Source organism: Mauremys reevesii, linkage group 1 (genome assembly GCF_016161935.1).
Source record: "Mauremys reevesii isolate NIE-2019 linkage group 1, ASM1616193v1, whole genome shotgun sequence".
In the NCBI taxonomy this organism is placed as follows: Eukaryota; Metazoa; Chordata; order Testudines; family Geoemydidae; genus Mauremys; species Mauremys reevesii.
This window is the reverse complement of record NC_052623.1, coordinates 161,905,541-161,924,635: the sequence shown is the minus strand read 5'-3', so window position 1 is coordinate 161,924,635 and position 19,095 is coordinate 161,905,541. Positions and strand designations below refer to the sequence as shown.

The following is a 19,095-nucleotide window of genomic DNA, read 5'->3' as shown; positions in this document are numbered from 1 at the left end:
AATAACCTCTCACTATCAGTGCATTGCTAGACTAGAAGAGTCATTACTACAGCAATATAATCTTTCTTGGAAGCTCCGAACATGCCACTTCCACAGTTGTTTAGCTGCTATCAATCTAGACTCAGGGAGTCTGACTCTTTGAGCCACGTGATGTTGTCTAGTTCTGTTATCTATGATTCCAGGGCATGAGAGGCCAGACACAGGACTTGAAAAATTTCACTCACCTACTTGTCAGTGGTGAGTAGCAAGTTTCCCATGGCTGGGGTCCTAAGTAATCTTGTGTCTAATCCTTGAGTGCAAAAATAACCTTCCAACTGTGAACTTAAGCAGTAGTGTCTTCCTGAGCCTGCAAGAAGGCATTTCCATTGTTTCTGCTTGCTGCATATAGCATTCCCAGGCAGCAGCAGAATGAAATTAAGAAACCTCTGGTCAGTATCCCTCTGCTGTTGAGAACTCTAAAGAGATTAGTGAAAAAGACAAGAATCATGTCAACTTTGCTAGCTGCTTCTTGGGAAAGCTCTGGGTAACAGCAGAGAGGCATGTGGAGCAAGTGGGAATAGTGGAGAAGAGCTCCAAAATGTGTGACAGTGGGAGGGACAGAGTTACTGATGCTCCCCCAAAAGAGTCAGGAGTCTGTGAGAAGCATTCAGAGAGGGCTGTGGAACCTCAGATTTATCAGAAGGTGATACAAAAGCTGGAGGCCCATATTTGGGTGCCTATTTCCCACTGAGGATCTGGGCTGGAGCTTCTAAGCAATGTTCTGGGATAGCACCTTCACCTGCATTTCTCCCCAGCATGTTGCTCCTGGACCTCACTGGTGTCTCAGTTGTCCCATGGGGATACCACTTTTTGCTTTACAGGGTTGTTGTGGGGATTGATTAATATCTGTAAAACACTTTGAGATCTTCTGAAATGCAGTATAATAGGAAGTCAATGCCTGTCCTCTCTCTCTCTCTCTGTGCAAAGCTCTCCTTCCTAAGCCATTTAACTGAGGGCTGTCTTACACATAAAGACAGAACAGGTGGTTGCCCAGGACAACAAATTGTTTAGTGATTCTATAGAGGTTTGCGATTTGGGTTTGAACATTTTCCTGTTTACTTAGTACAGGGGGAAAAGAGCTAGAAATGGTGCAGATTGGACTTGCATCCTATTATTTTTCAAGGGTTTCAGACCTTCATCTCAATTTAATTATCTGGTACTCATTTTATCATTACTGGAGAGGTTAGAAAAAACGAATGCTGCAGTAGGTTAGAGGAAAAGCTTGTTTGATTTCACATCTTTCAATTGTTAAATTATTTGGGTTATGATTATGTTAAAAACCTCATCATGTTTACAACAAAATGATTTATTCTGTGTAACTACACTTCATACTCAAGTCAGTAAACAATATACCATATTAATATAGAAAATGAATGTAAGTGCATAGCTACTGAGATCAGGGTGATTACTAACATATGCAAACTCATTTATCTTTATTGTTACCTTGAACTTCTTCCCGGTTTTGTTTGTTCACCTCTTTATTGTCAAATCCTAGGCTGTGAGCTCTCCAGGACAGATATAGTCTTTATTTTACTTGTCTACACAGACTGTATAGGTGATGCAATAGGGTCCTAATCCCTGATTGTGTTCCTCAGGCGCTAACACTAGGGTGACCAGACAGCAAGTGTGGAAAATCAGGACAGGGGGTGGGTGGGGGGGTAACAGGAGCCTATATTAAAAAAGACCCCAAAATCAGGACTGTCCCTATAAAAATCGGGACACCTGGTCACCCTAGCTAACGCAAAAGAAATTTTATTAAAGTAAATGTTTGAAATGAAATATACACAGGTTGAGAGGGAAGGTACTGTACATCTGGGGTCAGGTTTGGGTTATGGGGGTTACAGATATCGTTTGCAAGGATGAAAAGATACATACATATTGCATAACTGGCATAGACCCAGATGGGGTGCAAGGGTTTTTAGAGTGTCAGTGGATAGTAAATGGTCATCATCTCGTTTCTGATCTTGGGCTAGCACTTGTGCACAGCTACATCAGTGCAGCTACACCGATTTAGACGGGCTGAGGAGCTGGCTTCTTGATCACAAGTTATTCCTCTAATTACTTCCTAACCATATACATCTATCTCTCGGTCTCTTGGAGCTGGTGGGCGGGAGCGCAATGCATTAATGGTAGTTCAGAGACAGGCTGGAGGGTGCGAGTATACAAGCGATTTACTTGCGTAAAGGTAACGAATGAAGAGATAGAATTGAAGCTCCCAAGGCGTGGAAAAATGTGTAAAGGGGAGGTGAAAAACACGCTCTGGAAGGGAAGGTGATGATAGGTGTCTGTGTGCGCGAGGTTATTCCTTACTCTGGTGGTGACAGCCGTGTCCTCCGTCATGAAAAGCACTGGCGAAATGCCATGCTCGCACACAACCTCATTTGCAGAAGCGGCTGGCCCCAGCCCGGGTGATGTTCTCTGAACTGTGATTTCCAGCGACTCGCCCGCTCGAACCTCGCAGGGGGACTTTGGAACCGGCGCTTTCTCTTGCTCAGTGTAAACGCGGCCAAGCGCCGCAGGCTCCAGCCGCAGAGAGGACGGGGCAGCAGCTGGCAGAACAAACTTTTCCCTGGGCTGAGCCCCGCCCCGCCCCGCCCTGCCGGGGGTGGGTGGTGTTTGCTCCCCCCCCCCTTTAAGGGCCGGGGTAAACTTTTTCCCCGGGCGGCCCCGTCACATCCGTTGGCCGGAGCCGGGTGGGAAGTTTCTTGGCGCTTGTTCCCAGCACAAGCTCCCAGGTCCCGCTGCTGCGCGCGGAGCGGCCCCCGGGCTCTGGCGGGAGCAGCGGTGGGGCGCGTGCGAGGAGGAGCCGGGCTCGGGGGTGCGAGATGAAGCCGGGGCGTGGGGAAGCCGGAGCCGCCCTGCTCCTCCTCCTCCTCCTTCCCGGCTGCTCCAGCCCCGCGGCCAGGCGGCTGCTCCCTCCTGCCTGAGCCCCCGAGTGTCCCGCCGCCGCCGCCGCGATGGGGACGCTGCCCGCGGCTCCCCGCCTCCTGCTGCTCCTGGCTGGCGCTGCCGGGCTGTGCCGCGCTCGCTTCTCCTTCCCCCTGCGGGTGTCCCCGCCGGCCGCCCCGGGGAACGGCTCCGGGAGCAGCCGCCAGCAGGCCCCCGCCGGCGAGGCGGACGGCTTGGCCTTAGCCTCGGAGCCCGGGGCCGCCGTCAGCTTCTTGGCCATGGTGGAGAACCTGCAGGGAGACTCCGGCCGGGGCTACTACCTGGAGATGCTGCTCGGGACCCCGCCGCAGAAGGTGAGACTCCCTCGCGGGGGCCAGGGCAAGGGACTTGCCCTCCAGCGGGGCTAGAAGCCCGCCTGCTACCCCCGAGCCCGCTGGCTGCCCCGCGTGCACGGCGCTGCCGCTGCCCCGCCAGCCGCCCTGGGCACCACGGACACGTCAACGAGGAAAGGTCCTTGGGTGGCTGGGGGAGCGTTCCTGGCTATTGGGGAGAGGGGGCAGGCGGGGTGGTCGGGGATCGTTAGACGCCTTTAAACTTTCTTCCCATGGTGGCCAGCTACTCACGGTGAGGAGTTCCCCTGATTTTCCTCCTCCCCAGTGCAACGTTCTCCTCCAGCTCCGCTGGGAGTGGGGACAGGGCTCGGCTGAGCTGCCACTGGAGCAGGGGACAGTGCGCCTTCCATTAATTAGGGGCCTTCTTCCTTAATAAGGTCACTGGTGCCACCGGTCACAGGTGAGATCCCTTGCGGAAGGGTTGTGTATGAGCTGAGCTTAAAAGCACTATTAAGGGCGCGCACACACACTATTGAAAGGACCCAAGAGACCTTTCTCATGGCGTTTGGAAGATTAGAGAGGTACCGGTACCTTTTGATTGTTTATGGGGAGGAGGAAAAGTCACTCCTGGCTTCGTCGTCTTTTCTTTTTTTATAACGTTGGAAGATCTTAAATATCATAAGCATGTTGGTGAGTTAGACGTGACTGATACACATGTGAGCGATGACGGCAAGCGTTAAAGGACTGGATTGACTCTGTCTCGTCCTTCCCCCCACCCGTTGCATTTCAATTGCCAGACAGTATTGTTAGGTGGCGAAAAACAAAGAGAAACGAAAAGATATTGTATTGCACCGGTGCTAAGTACAGTTATACCGCTTGCAACTTTGCTGAAAGGCAGCCTTTCCATTCATTGGCACTTTACATGAAAAAACAATGTCCCCAGGCATAGTAATTGTAAGGAAGTCCTGCAGATCCGGTCTCTTTGTTTCAAACTGTTTGATGCCAATTTGATTTGAAACAAGTTTATCTGCCAGTCAAAAATATTGTATTTACCATACCTTATCTTATTTTTGAAGTCAGCCTTGAGGTGTGATGCAGTAGGCTGACTGCCAGACGCTCCCCCACATGGAGATTACTCAACCACTTTTACTAAATTAAGTGCTACAATAATGCAAAGTTTTAAAAAATCTTAATTTTTATTTAAAATGTAGCCTCTATATTTCTAATAGTTTAAAGAATGCACTTCCTGTGGTTGGAATTATTCCTCCTCCTTGCCCCCTCCCCTTACAAATTCTTTCTTTCAAAAGTTTTGAAAACTTGGTTGTTCTTTCATCTGTGTCATGTGAAGCCTTGGTGGATTGTTGGTGGGGATGACTTGTCAGCTGAGAAGGATTAATTTTCTAAAAGCCCTTGGGGCTTTGTCTTTTTTCCCCCCTCAAGTTTAGTACTCCCACTCTTTTAATGAGATTTAAGTGAATGAAGGGACCTTATGTAGGTGAAAATGCTTGCTTTTTTTAAAATTTATTATTCTGACTTTTTACCATAATGAAAAGTTAGTCATATAGATACTTAGTAAAAAGGAAATGTTCAGCTAATAAACCCTCTCTGGGCTTGTGTATAATATTGTTTGTTTCTGCTTTGTTAGAAGAAGACGACGATTGGTCTAATTGCCATTCTGACTAATTGAAATGAATTACAGTAGGTTATAAAGCAGTACATGGATTCAGACAGGGTTGGATAGTTTTATGATAAATACATATTATCTTGGCTATGTAGATCTGATGCATCAGGGTGTCACTTGATTGCCTCTGGGTTGAAGAATTCTTTCCTCCATATTGAATGCTGTGTGGGGGAGTGTATTTTCCACTACTTTATGAGGTGTCCAGTACTGTCTTCTGTGAGATTCAAGATATCAGACTTGATCATATCAGTAATCTGATCCTGTGTGCCTTAAACTACAACACAACTGTATGTAGAAAAAGGTGAATAAACAGAACATTAATATCTTACCTATACACCTTTTGTTTTTCTTCTTATTTCAGAACCGCTAAGTTATGGAGATTCATGTAGACCTTACTAAGAAAGGTGTTCCTTATTTCAATGCTATGCCCCAAGTCCTTACCTATAAGTGATATTACTTTAACTATTAAGTGTATTACAAGTAATGTAAAATTAAAATAAACTTACCCTCTTAATACTTGTTCATCATTTTACACCTGAAATTGGGTTTAAAGTTTAACTCACTGTAAACTATGCTGAGTTTTCACAGAATACAACATTGAAACATGATCCCATTGATGTTTATAAGTAAAGTCATGCATGTGCTTAATAGTTGGCAGGATCAAGACTTGTACAGTGTTAACTTTTCTTGCTTTTTTTTTTTTAAAGTGAGGTGCTTTACAAACTTCCTTCTCTGCTTGATTCTGAAATCACAAACATATATCTGATGCAAGTGTACTTTGTAGTGAATAGTGTAAACTGCTAAGCAACTAAAGGGTAGTAGCTCTCTTCCTCTTTCAGCCTCTATGAAAAATGATGATTTATAGCACAGTATCCTAGAAATATCAGAACTTCAATTTAGCAGCCAATCCACCCTCATTCTATTATTACCAATAGATTCAAGTGTACATACATTCTTCGAGAATTATTTGAAAGCTAAAAATGTCACGGTTTTTGAGGAATATTATATATGTCTTTTATTTCATGGAGTTGTCCTATTTCTGATGAATGGTGTACTTTATGGCTGCCTGCTATTCCAAATCTGAAGATTGAAATATGAATTGGAAAGAAGGCATTGACTGCACTAGTCTAACTTTTTTTATTTCTTTAAATAATCTGGAAACAGATTAAATGCCTTTACTCAATATTGTATTATTTTTCCAGCCTTGAAATTGAAGGCTATAAGCACTTTTGATAAGTGGAATGAAAAATTGTCTAGTTTTATTTGTTTTCCATGTATTTTAATAAAGCGTTGTCTACTTTGCTCCTTCCTACAGTTTTTGACAAACGAGACAGAAGTCTACTTTTTTTTTTTAAATATACCACATTTTCCCCAGATTCCTCTAGAGCAGTGTTTCCTAAACTTGGGATGCCGCTTGTGTAGGGAAAGCCCCTGGCGGGCCAGGCCAGTTTGTTTACCTGCCACGTCCACAGGTCTGGCCGATCGTGGCTCCTGGCCAATGGGAGCCGCTGGAAGCGGTGTGGGCCTTTGGCTGCCACTTTCAGCAGCTCCCATTGGCCTGGAGTGGTGAACCACAGCCAGTGGGAGCCGTGATCAGCCGGACCTGTGGACACGGCAGGTAAATAAACCAGCCCGGCCCGCCAGAGGCTTTCCCTAAAAAAGCAGTATCCCAAGTTTGGGACACACTGCTCTAGTGAGTCTAACTATCAGAGTAGCACTTTCCTCCGATTACACCCATCTTGCTATCCTCTCATCCCATTGTGTTCCCAAATTGTGCCTATATTGAGACTACACAAATATTCCCCTTGTAACTGTAATGCAAAAGGGTGGGTGGAGGAACTATAAAGCTCTGAGTAGTCAGCATGATGCAGTTGAGTTTTGATCAGTTGCCATTGAAACCATGGTGGAACTCGAATTTTATTCTAGTGACCAAGCATCTGTTTTATGCACTCAGCTCAGTTTAATTATTAATGCTAATCGTGAAAGCAGCTTTTGTAATGGCAGTTTGTTCTGCTCAGAGGGTCAGCAAAAATCTGACCTATAAACTGGCATTTAGAAAGTTTTATTAAGGATAAAGTGGTTATTGGGACTAACTGTCTTCATTGCAAAATATGAATTCCAATTCCCATAAAATTAACCGGAGACAGTCCCTCTATCACTGTCCAACTACAAAAAAACAGAGGAATACGTATTAAATACCTTAACTATGTGTTGGGCACTTACAATATGTGGCTTGATGTTTCAAAGGTTATAAATTCTGGCAGTTCTGGATTCAGTTCAGGGTGTGGTGATGGGAGAGTAAATTGCTGCCAGTGAGGAGTGACAAGAGGGGCTGAAGGCTCTTGGTGATAGGATAGGACAGAAAAAGGGAGGCCAATTGGGTAAAAGCCAGTTGAACTAGGGCAGGATAGCAGATTATTACAGGCTAAATTAGTGAGCAGTGGTGGTAGGGAAGGGAAATAAGGGATAGAACTAGACTTTGAATGAGTGGGTGAGATAGTGAAGGAAAACCTAGGATGGAATCAGCAGAGTAAGGAATATCTTTTTAAAAACCATACACACATAGGAACATGGACTCTGGGGACAGGTGATGCTATGTGGACCTGCTAGACTACCTTTGACATAAAAGCTTAAATAGCCATGCGCCTGACAAGGTGTGTGCCAAGGTAGATTAAAAAGTGCTATGTGTTGATGCAACCTATAGTAAGTATTTTTCTGGAAAGCATCTTCTACTCTGTGGGCTTGTCTAGACATATTGGCCAATACATTTTAATTAACATGATTTTAAACAAGACTTTGGACATACTATGGATAAAGCAAATCTGTGACACCCTGTACTCCATGTTCACCACTTTGATATGGTTATGATATATTTTGTACAAAGTATGCCTTGTGAGGTATTGTTTGAAAACACATGATCTGCTGAACATCGTTGTCCTGTTATGATGTGTGTAAAAACACTGAATGTGAAACAATGAGATTTTACTGCCTAATGTTACTAAAATGTGTTATGGTTCTGGGATATGCCCAGAATTACTCCTCAGGGACAACACAAAAGACTGAGCACAAGTGCTGAGACACTATTAACTGCTTAATTGGGCATTCACCAACAGGAGGGAAGGTATAAATAGAGTATTTACAATTTCCCTGAAGGACAGTTTGCAGAGCACATGCGCATTGGAAGTGCCTACCCCCATGACCCAGCAAGGATTTTTCTGGTACAAAGAGTTGGGGAATAAGAAGGGGTGGGGGAGTTGGTAGGGGAAGGGCCCTGTCCACCTCTCCTCTCCTCGCCACCACTTTTCTCTCTGCTCATGACATCAATGAATATCTAAGGACACTGAATCAGGGGGAGAGAGGTCCCAGGCTGAAAGGAAATCCAGCCTGTGAACTGACAACTGTGAATTGCCTGCAGCATCTGGTGGGTGAGAGAGCTGTTTGCTTCAAATCTTACTTAGCTTGATAAAGTTTAGGAATTAGATTGCAGTTCTATTTTTTTTTTTTTTTTTGGTAACCAAAGCTGACTTTTATGCCTTACCACTTATAGTCACTCAAAATCTATGTTTCTGTAGTTAATAAACTTGTTCTATTGTTTTAGCTAAACCAGTGTGTTTTGGCTGAAGTGTTTGAGGAATCCCTACTCAGGTTAACAAAGGCTGGTGCATAATCATTTCCTATGATGGACTATTAATGAGCTTGCACTGGCCAGGACTCTACTGAAGAGGGGGACTGGAGTGGGTGTCTCCCTGTATATAATTTGTGGTTGACTGGGCATAGCATTCATGTATCCATCAGAGAGTGATTTTTACATGGTGGTGGCCAGTGATGAGCTGCCAAAATCTTAACAACCGGTTCCCTATAAAAAAAAAAATCTGATTTAAGGGGGGGGGGAGCAGGGGAGGGGCCGGGAGAGACATACCCGTGGGGCTGGGGGCCCCTGCAGGGCCTGGGGCAAATTGCCTCACTTGCCCCCCAGCAACCCTAGAACTTTGCAGCCCCCTCCCCCCTTACCTTGCTGGCAGCTCAAAGCAGTAGGACGACTCAGGAGCTCAGCTGAGCTGCCCAGCTGCTGGTCATGCTGCAGCTCTGCGCGGGGTGGCTGGTGGGAGACATCCTCATGGGGCCGGGGGCCCCTGCAGGGCCCGGGCCAATTGCCCCACTTGCCCCCTCCCCTCCCCTCTGGCCAGCCCTGGAGCTTGCAGCAGGACCCCACCCCCACCTTGCCGGGTCTCTCAAAAAGCGGCAGCAGGACGACTCCAGAGCTCAGCTGAGCTTCCCAGCTGTTGCCGGCGGCTGGCCATGCTGCAGCTGGGGGGAAGTGGGGGAAGGGCCGGGGAAGCCTCAGCCTCCCCAGCTGGGAATCCTGGGAGCAACAGGATGGTCCAGCCCACAGACCGGAGTTCTTTGCCCACTCCCTGGCCCTTTAACAACCGGTTCTCCACCAAGGTCTAATTTTAGTAACCGGTTCTTGGGAACCTGTGGGAACTGGCTCCAGCTCACCACTGGTGGTGGCTGAGTGAGCAGAGCCTGTAGGGGTTGCTGTTCACCACCAAGGCAGTGTAAAAGGCATCTCAGGCTGTAGTTTTAAGGGGACACAACAGTTCTGTCGTCCAGATTTCATCCTGGGGAATGTCAGTCACATTTAAAAATGTGTTAGCTGGTAATGGTCAAGCCTAGGTACTCCTCTAGCAGGAAGTGGAGTACAGTAACACATCTGTATTTCAACAGCTGCTAATATGAGTCAAATTCCTTTCTATCTTTTCTCTGTTGCCATGAAGTCCGACTATATTCATCGTTAGAGTGCATCTAAGGGGGAAATGGCTCACAGCCTTTTTTCTGAATGGATTTTGGTTTGGGTTCAGGTCTTGTAAGTGCACAAGATAGTATTCAGTTGTTCCATCCTGTAATTTTGCAAGCATCATATTCATCGTAAGAAGAAAAGTGGTTTTTCTGTCAGACACAGCATTTCTACAACTTTGTCTAACCTCTTACTGATTTTCCAACTTAGCTTTTATTATGTAAACAAGCCTGTGTTTCAGATGCTTTTGTTTACTTTAAATATATACCCTACTAAAATCAAAAAAGGATTTTTTTTAATCTGTTCTGTGTGCAAATTTCAGTAATGCTATCTGAAGAACTGAAAGAAAAAAACCTGCTATAAAGCAAAGTAGTATGCAGTGGTGGTGTAGCCGTGTCGGTCCCAGGATATTAGAGAGACAAGGTAGGTGAAGTAATATCATCAGGTCACTGAGGAAGAGCTCTGTGTAAGCTCGTCTGTCTCATCAACAAAAGCAGGTCCAATAAAAGATATTACCTCCCCCACCTTGTCTCTCTAATAAAGCAGAGTAGTTTAGTTACCCCAGGGAGAAAAGTGGGTTTGACTTAATGTCACTGTCTTTACTCTTCAGACTGGGAAAAAGCTTTAAAATAATAGTATAAACAAAGCGCTCTCGCGCGCGCTCGCTCTCTCGCTCTCGGTTCCACAATGACACCCAGCACTATCGTCTCTGAGAGCCTCTCAAGAGAACTAAAAACATAATACTCCAGTAGTCCAACTTCCTTTGCCCAAGTCAGTTTGGATTGTCATTGTTTCCTTCTCTCAGTTCTCCCAGTATTTTTTCCCTCTCTTTCTTTTCCCTTGACCTGCTCCTCCTCCACTTATTTTTATTTTTTCTTATTGGCATCTTATTTTCTGGAAAAATAGACCATGTATTAGGGAACAAACTCTTCTTCCTGCTCTGTAGCATTCTCCTGAGATGCAGATTTTTTGGTTTCCTGTTTAACAAGAAGATCTAGGGAGGTTACATGTTCATACAGTACACAAATGCTCCACTTACATTATGAAGAAATAGTGCATGGGAAAGGAGGGGATTTCCACAAAAGGTAACTTAAAAAGGTTGCATGAGAAATTTCCTGTTAACTGAAAAAAATTATAGTGCACCAAATACAATTAATATGTCATAATTAAAAGGCTCTGTTTTAAAGGGGTACTGTCAAGATAATGATTACACTTGAGAATTATTTCTCATGTTTTCTAATAAATTATGAAGAGTAAATTAGACTTTTAAAAATTATTTTTCTTCGAAGTCTGTACTTAATTCAATTTGTGAATACTGCAATTAAACTGCCAGTAAAATAGAACATAACCAGCTGTCTCTGTCTTTCATGTGTTAGCACAAACTCCTGTTATGTATGGCTTGTATGTGTTCAAAAATTTAAATCACATATAAAACAATGCAGTTGACACTGATTTGTTTAAACTAAAAAGATATTCATATTACAATCATATTTAGTAATCTTCTTCCCCTCTTTTCATTTGTGTATTATTAAACTCATGTTTGGGGCTAAACTACTTGACAGCATCACTTGTTCATTGTATCCATTATCAAATACAGTAGTTTAAAAAAATAATAATTAAAAAAGTGAATTTTGAAGTAGAGGGACTTTTATATTAAGTCCCTTCTCATTAAAGGCCAGATTCTCCCATTTGAAAGGGGTGGGGGGAAGTAATCCAATCCTTCTGACAGATACCTTCCAGATAATGCCTTTTGATATTTGTTCATGGATTTACTTGGGTGAGTAGTCTGCAAATCAACACTTCAGAACCTCAGGAAGTGTTTAAGCATATAATCTGTTAGTCATGTGTGGAAGCAGGATTTTTGTACTTTCTTCCCCATGTCAAATCTTCATTCCTTGTTCTTGCCTCAACAGTAACTTTCATAGCTGGGAGCACTGTTAATCTCTCTAATTTGCAGGGAGAAGTGGGGGGAATACTATGTAAAAGATATCTTTCTTTCAGTAAAAAACAAGGCCAGAATGCCAAAACAAAACCAGAAAGATTGTTCAACAGTAAAATAATTTAGATGGTATTAACAAAAAAGCTGCCCATCATAAATACGGTATAGGGCCAACAGGCGCTTATTTGAAGCCTGCCTCTGGCAGCATAATTTTGGGCACAGAACAATGATGTTTACTTAGGGCTCTAAAGTGATTGCAGACATCAGATTTTTTTAATTTCAGAAGTGAGACTTTTGACCTCATAGACTAGCTCCTCTTCAGTATTTTCAATATAAAATAAATATGATGCTTCTGAAATTGAATTTTAGTACTTGTTGGTACAAAATCCCCGACTACTGATGCATTGCAGCATTATAAACTAGTAACTGTGGCATGTCATTCAGGTCAGTGAAGTGAGAAGTGTGTCATGCTTTATGCCTGGTGTATGTATGCGGAAAGTCATATAGGCCAGTGGTTCTCAAACTTGGGCCGCCGCTTGTTCAGGGAAAGCCCCTGGCGAGTCTGGCCGGTTTGTTTACCTGCCACATCCGCAGGTTCCGACGATCGTGGCTCCCACTGGCTGTGGTTCACCGCTCCCACTGGCTGTGGTTCACCACTCCAGGCCAATGGGGGCTGCGGGAAGCTGCGGCCAGCACATCCCTCGGCCCGCGCTGCTTCCTGCCACCCCCATTGGCCTGGAGTGGTGAACTGCGGCCAGTGGGAGTCGCGATTGGCCAAACCTGTGGACATGGCAGGTAAACAGACTGGCCCGGCCCGCCAGGGGCTTTCCCTGAACAAGCGGTGGCCCAAGTTTAAGAACCACTGATCTAGGCTGGACCACCATACTACTGTTTTGTGGTATGGCATGGCCCACATTTGACAGCAAAGTGGAAAAAGTCTGTGTCTGACAAGTGTGATGGTGAAATGAGAGGCAAGTCCCAAAATGCTTTGCCCGCATATCGCTTTTTTGTGTGAATAAGCAGTTGCCATTTCAGTGTGTGTTTTCTCAGATTCACAGAATTGGTTCTATGTACATTACCATGTGGAGAACTAAGAAGTTAAACAAAAATGTTAGATACTTAAAAAAATGCTCGGGGATGAGCTAAAATTCTGCAGTTCTAATCCAAGAAAGGAGTACAGGGCTAGGGTTTTCCTTCTATGCCACCAACTTGAAAAGTGAACAGGATAATTTTAATATGACTGATTTTTTTTTTCCATTGGTGTAGCAAGATCATATTTGACAGTCAGAAATGTTACTCTGTCAAGATAATCCTCAGTCACTTCAAGGAAGGACAAAAATTCACATGATCCTCAGTGCTAGATTTTTGCATTTGAATATCTGATATAACTGACAGTTGGATGGAAAACTGCAGATACCCAGAAAACCCTTTAGTGACTATTTAACTGTGGATGCTCACCTTTGTCAGATAAGGGTGATGTTTGTTGAGTCAGTTGACTCTTCTGGCTTGCCTTTGCCTGACAGTTTACTAAAGATTAGTGTAATCTTCCCCTCACTTCCCTTAATGCTACATCATTTTCCAACTTGCCCAGATCTTCTAAGTTTCTCTGTAGAACTGCTCTTTCTGAAAGTTGGAGGATTTACTTGCAAATGCTCATTTAGGGGTGGAAACTATTGTTGGTGTCAAACATGTGATCAGGGTTTGGTTTTAGGCCAAATGTTTGAGATCTTCCACATGGATAATGTGGCTTTTAGTGTGTAATTAGTCACTGCATGGACTCAAAGGTTCTTCTACAAGGTGAGTGAACTTCTGAGGACCCCTACTGATGTAATTTGCCCAGTTTAAGTTCACCCTTTTTTATTCCCATGTCTCCCTATACTAAAAAGCTTGCTTGGTGCCCTGAGGGGGGCACCAGTTTCCGTGAGGTCTTCAAGGGAAACTGGAAATAGCCTGACTACTGTCTCCTTCCACATTCTCCCCTCCTATAGCAGTGGAAAGGGTGACAGGGGAATCCTTTTCCTGCTGCAAGAGAAGATGGTATTCTGTGTCCCCTAGCAATTGAGGGTTGTTGTTGTTTTTCCCCTATCTCCCCATTCTTTCTGTTTATGCTTATTTCCCCTTTCCCTTGTTTCCCTTTCTTGCTGCCTATATTGATGCTTCTTAGAGCCCCAGTCCACATCTGGCGTTTCTACTCCCCTGACTCAAAGAAACTGCCAATATGTTGTTCATGTTTTCAAAACTGTGGTGCCTAGATATTCAGATTACTAAATCAAGGAAAGATATCCAAATATGTGCTAAAGGTTATATATGCCATAAGGTTAGTATTGGCAGGGCAGAAGTGAGAGTAATACGATTTTATGTAACAGTTCTTTTTATGTATATTCTAGTTGTCATAGACTTCATATCCCTCTTTGGGAACCCTATTAAGCATATATGTCTCATTAGTGACTCACTGCAAAGCTCTGTGTGTTCTAGAACTCTTAAGCAGCAGCACACCTTTGTGTACTATTTGGCAGGAAGTTTCAGAAAGCAGAACTTGCCATACTGATAAGCAAACCGATGGAGATTGGAACCTTTAGAGCTGCTGTCCTCACACAATAGTTTGCCAGTCCTTGCTGGAGCTGAGGATAATTAGTTTCACACACAGGCTGAAGGGGAGTTATAGTCGCAAGGAAGGAGGGCAACTATAAACATGTTCTGTGAATTATGTTTGCAGTGACTTTCATATTAAACTTCATCTTAAGAGTCAAAAAATGACTTTCTAACTTCCAACCCGGCAAATTCAACCTGACATCTGAAAACAAAGATGGGTTCTGGCCAGGTCATGCATCCTCCTTTTGTAATAAAGATTTTTATAATGAAAATTAGTTAACATTTCTTTTGAGGCATGAACCACAAGAGAAGCCAGCCATTTTGCATAATTGTTGTTGGTTCTACATTAAAGTAAATCTTCAGTAAATAAGTCAGGTAATAATTTAAAAAAAAATTTTTTTTTTTTTTTACCAAAGCTGCACTTCAACTGTCCTGTGTAAGTAAAACTGTTAAAAGTAACACAAGTACATTAAAAATATTGACACTGTAAATGCTTCAAACTTTTAAGTACAACTAGCACAACAGTCTAATGAGTAGACCCACTTTTTCTTTAAATCATCTTTGAGGAGAAGACAACCTTCTGAGTAGAACAATATGACCTGATGTCGTCTTTCCTCACCTATCATTCCTGGAGCTCTTAAGCTTTGAAAAGCCATGTATTAACAAAAGTATCTGTCTCCAAAGCCAGTACCTTGAAGAAGAAAAAAGCATGATTGAAATATATCTACCCCAATGAGTTTAGTTTTAAATACCTATTTTTTTTCTTTGAGTTTTGAGATCTCAGCCTTTTAATATTCTTGCAGTATAAATGACTCTTGTCCCAACTCCTTTCCCCTCCTTTTCACCTTCAAAATATAGTTCTTTTTTCAAAACATAACTTTTTAAATTTGAAATTTTATATTTTCCCCTACAAGTCCTTCTCTCAAACTATCACAATATTTCGACCTCAGATTCACATCTCTTGTGCAGTTTGAAGCCAGTATTTTTATTTATATTTGAGACTGTTAAATAATAAGGCACTGGCCTAGGGCAGTGTAATTCACACTGGGGAACCAAAGTGAGGAGTTTGGAGAGTGGGAGATCCTTGTGTTGCTCTTTTAATAGGCTGTACTTGGGAATCTGGAGTGAGGCTGATTTGCTCCTGAGATGACTACCAGTTCTATGTCTGCTACAGAGACTGTTGCTGTACCACAGCAACTTTGGTAGAAGGGAGACTAAATGGCATACAAAATATTTCCATGGGGCGGGAGGGCCCCCTCTTTCAACCCTACAAAAACCACCAGTAAAGATCTGACTTACCTGAGTTTTTTCCTAGCTTTGTGGGTTAGAGTTTGAATCACTGCGCTTGATTCACTCCATTTATTTCCAGGTAGTGCAGCAAACATTAAAAATGGCTGTGCTTGGAAACCTGTATAACTAGGCTTGGAAGGATTCGGTTTTTATCAGTTATTGTCTGCAAATGTCTGTCACTGTACACATGCAAACTCATGACAAAATATGTCAATAGTAATTGAAATGTATAGATACGCAAAGTGAGAAAAATGCTGCTTGAGAACTTGAGTCAAAATGCAGTGATTTAGATTTTTGAATTTGGCTTATTATAGCTAGACGAATGAATGAATAGGAAAACACGTATGATTTGTTGAGGTAAGGATATTTTACTTTGTCAACATTGTATGTCAAAATATACAATCTGTGTTTTACCAGTTTATAAACCTTCAACTTTTTGAATCTCAACACCTGCTCTCATTAAATATCTGACCCCACCAGCTTCCCACAGCTGTGAAAATGTAAATAAACAAAATTTTAATACTTACAAATAAACATAAATATCTGCTGAAATGATTTAAAAAAACAAATTCTTCCAAACCTATTTATAACATGAGGATGGTTTGAAGATAAAATTCACCCTCTCTCTCAATATAGAAAACTACTTGCATCTTACTGACTTCAGGATTACACAGGTTGATTTCCCCCGTTTCGACATTACCTTTTGTTACATGGTATGACTTCTGAAGCTAGGTAGAAAATAGGTATGAACTGAACTTGAGCTTTTTCATATAGCAGATCCTAAGTGATTGTAATGAACAATCAAGCTAAAGAAAGGTGGCTGTAGCTTGACAAAGTAAGTTAGAAGCTAATTTTGGAGAGCAAAACCATGAGAAGATTAGAAATTGTATATGGTTTAGAATTTCAGTCAGAATAGTTCACTTGGTATAATGCAGTTTTTATGTTTAAGCTTGCTGATCTTGATTTTTTTTATTTTAATTTTTTTCTTAAAATGATATGGACTATCAGACTTCCTTTTCTCTCTCTCTCTCTCTCTCTCTCTCTCTCTCTCTCTCTTTTAAGAATAGGACAGTTTTAGTAATTTCAGTTACCAAACTGGTTACAGAACATATATCTAAGTTTGGACATGGTAAATAAACAGATCAGCACAAAGAGGGTTAGGACCCCTCCCCTTCCAAGCAGTATACCACATACCAACACTGCCAGATTCCCATGGGGGGGGTGGGGGAAGAGATCAGCGGTACAGTTTTCTATGTGTAGATCCTTAAGGTCCCTATCTGCCTTATTACCACAACTCAGGGGTGTAGCAGGCCACGTGTTCCCTCCTTTTGCCACTTTGCATCATGGAATCTGGGCAGGGTTTACAGTAGTGACAACTGTGATTAGCAACAATGATTGTTCCATTCCAGGCCAGGGAATCCTTGGGTTCCCCTTTGTAGGTCTACCTGTAATATTCATATAACAATTTATACGTCTTCCTTCTTAACCCCCATTTTGTGCTTTTTTTTATTTGCACGTGATTTCCCAGCTTGGGTAGACTGTGCTTCCCAGGCAGGTCATACCATGCATTGACCTTTGCTGCTATATGTGTTAACCCTCCTTGTACAATATCCACCAAAATAATGGTAGTAACAAGACAAACAACCCAAACACACAACACAATCTTCGTCACAACAGTAGACCCACGGTGCTCTGGTTATTTTTCCGTGGGAGCCAGCTTGCTCGTAGAGTGTCTGACAAACAAAAAAACATTTCCCAGCCCCCTGGTGGAGACAGATTATTGCCGTTTACAAGTCTTCCTGATTGCAGGAAAGACAGAAGAATTACCTCCACACTGTCCTTGTTTTGTTCTGTAGTCAGGCTAGTGAATTATCTCACTGTTCATTTATAAAATTCATGAGGTGGTGTATCTCAGTTTCCCCTCTTGTACAACAGATTATTTGTAATGGTTTCTCTGCTGTGCCTAGCTTTAAATTTATTCACAAGTAATAGGTGAGAAGCATTATTGCCATATGAACTAACAATAACATTAGCATCAAATCTATTACCAGTGGGTGTTTATAAGTATCTTGTTATACCATGCCTTTTATTTAGACAATTTGTCTTTGAGGCCAGTGTGTTCATTACCCTCTTGAAATCTTTGCATATGCTTTAATTTAATTGTATCCCTGGGATTTTGGTGAATTACAAGGTAGGGGTGTGGTGCATGTAAGCAGACTTCTTTTGTATCTGCCTTCAGATTTTAGGGGTGTGGGTGTGTGTACACAAACCTGTTCCCTCTTATTTTCAGCCTTGACTTGTTTTCCCACCTCCCTTTCCTGGAGGGCCATAATCCGAGTCTTCTTGCTTACAAGTAGCTTGTTTGCTGACCAGGTATATTTGTTGTTTGCAGCTCCTTTGTGCTGCCATTTATGGGCAGTTCTCTCCTTCCCCTGTCAGCTAGGTAATTTTGTATTCACACAGATGCTTTCTGGTTTGTTTTTGGATCCAAAGGTATTAGCAGCTCAGAGACTCTGTCTTAAAAGGGACACAATTAACTTCCACCAAAGTTCAGATTACTTTTCACTTTTAACTCCTGCTTCTAAAACACACAGCCATCTGAAAAAGAAAACACAACCTATTGTGGCTCCTTTTGGAGCCCTAATAGGATTTTAATTAAGTAGCAAGTTTTGTTTGCAGTTCTTTTACCCCTTCTACAATACACACTGCACATGTTTTGGGAAAATGCATGCCCCCTCCACAGTTCAACTTTACAACGTTATATTAGCCACATCAACTTTCACACAAGGTGTAACTGCCTCCCTGGTGCCCACAGAGTTTGCATGCACCCCTCTCCCCACAAAGCAATAGTCTGATCACCCAGAGCCATGCCAAGGCTCAGTATTCCTAATATTGCTCCGCCTTTTCTTTCCTGTGTGCGCTCACAAAAAATCCAGAATGTCTCCTCATCCCCTGGCCCCGGCCACCTTGCACCATAGCCACGACTTTGGTCTTTATAAAAGTTTGATGTTTTTTAAATAAAGCATTGAGGTACCTTAAAGGTTAAATGCTAAATACCAAAGCCAAACAACACTAGTTACCTGTGTCTGGCAAAAAGCGTTTGTCAGTTTTGCAATTTTGAATGAAAGATTCAAATGGATTTTTAGTTGTATTATCTAAAAACAAAACAAAAACCAATTCATCTTAAACCTACAAGAGTGTTTTTGTTTGTTTGTTTTTTTTACAAACCAGGAGTGTTGATTTAGGTCCTTAAAACCTCACATAATTGCACAAAAAGATTCACACACACAAATTCTCTTTTGCCCAACACCCCTTGCACTGCTTTTATTATTTTTTATACAGCTGTACCCAGATTACATTCCCATCTTGTACAATTGGAGACAGTCAAGTTAATTTCCAATAGAAACCCCTTACAGTCTTTAGTGACTTTGATTTACTCGTCCAATAGTCAAATAAAATAGATCAGAGTACCTGGCTGCCTGCAGACCATTTCTGTGGGAAAAGGGCCCATTTCCCCTCACAATAGCTATAAAGG

At 42.6% G+C, this 19,095-nt stretch overlaps 1 protein-coding gene across 1 annotated transcript in view; it reads left to right on the top strand.

The window, feature by feature from the left end:
• The first annotated feature begins 2,698 nt into the window (after nt 1-2,698).
• Nucleotides 2,699-19,095, top strand: part of BACE2 (beta-secretase 2) — a 72,007-nt gene continuing 55,610 nt past the window's right edge. Inside the window, exon 1 of the mRNA XM_039496964.1 lies at nt 2,699-3,281. Coding sequence (XP_039352898.1) covers nt 2,997-3,281 — 285 coding nt within the window. The 5' untranslated portion in view covers nt 2,699-2,996. The remainder of the gene's footprint in view (nt 3,282-19,095) is intronic.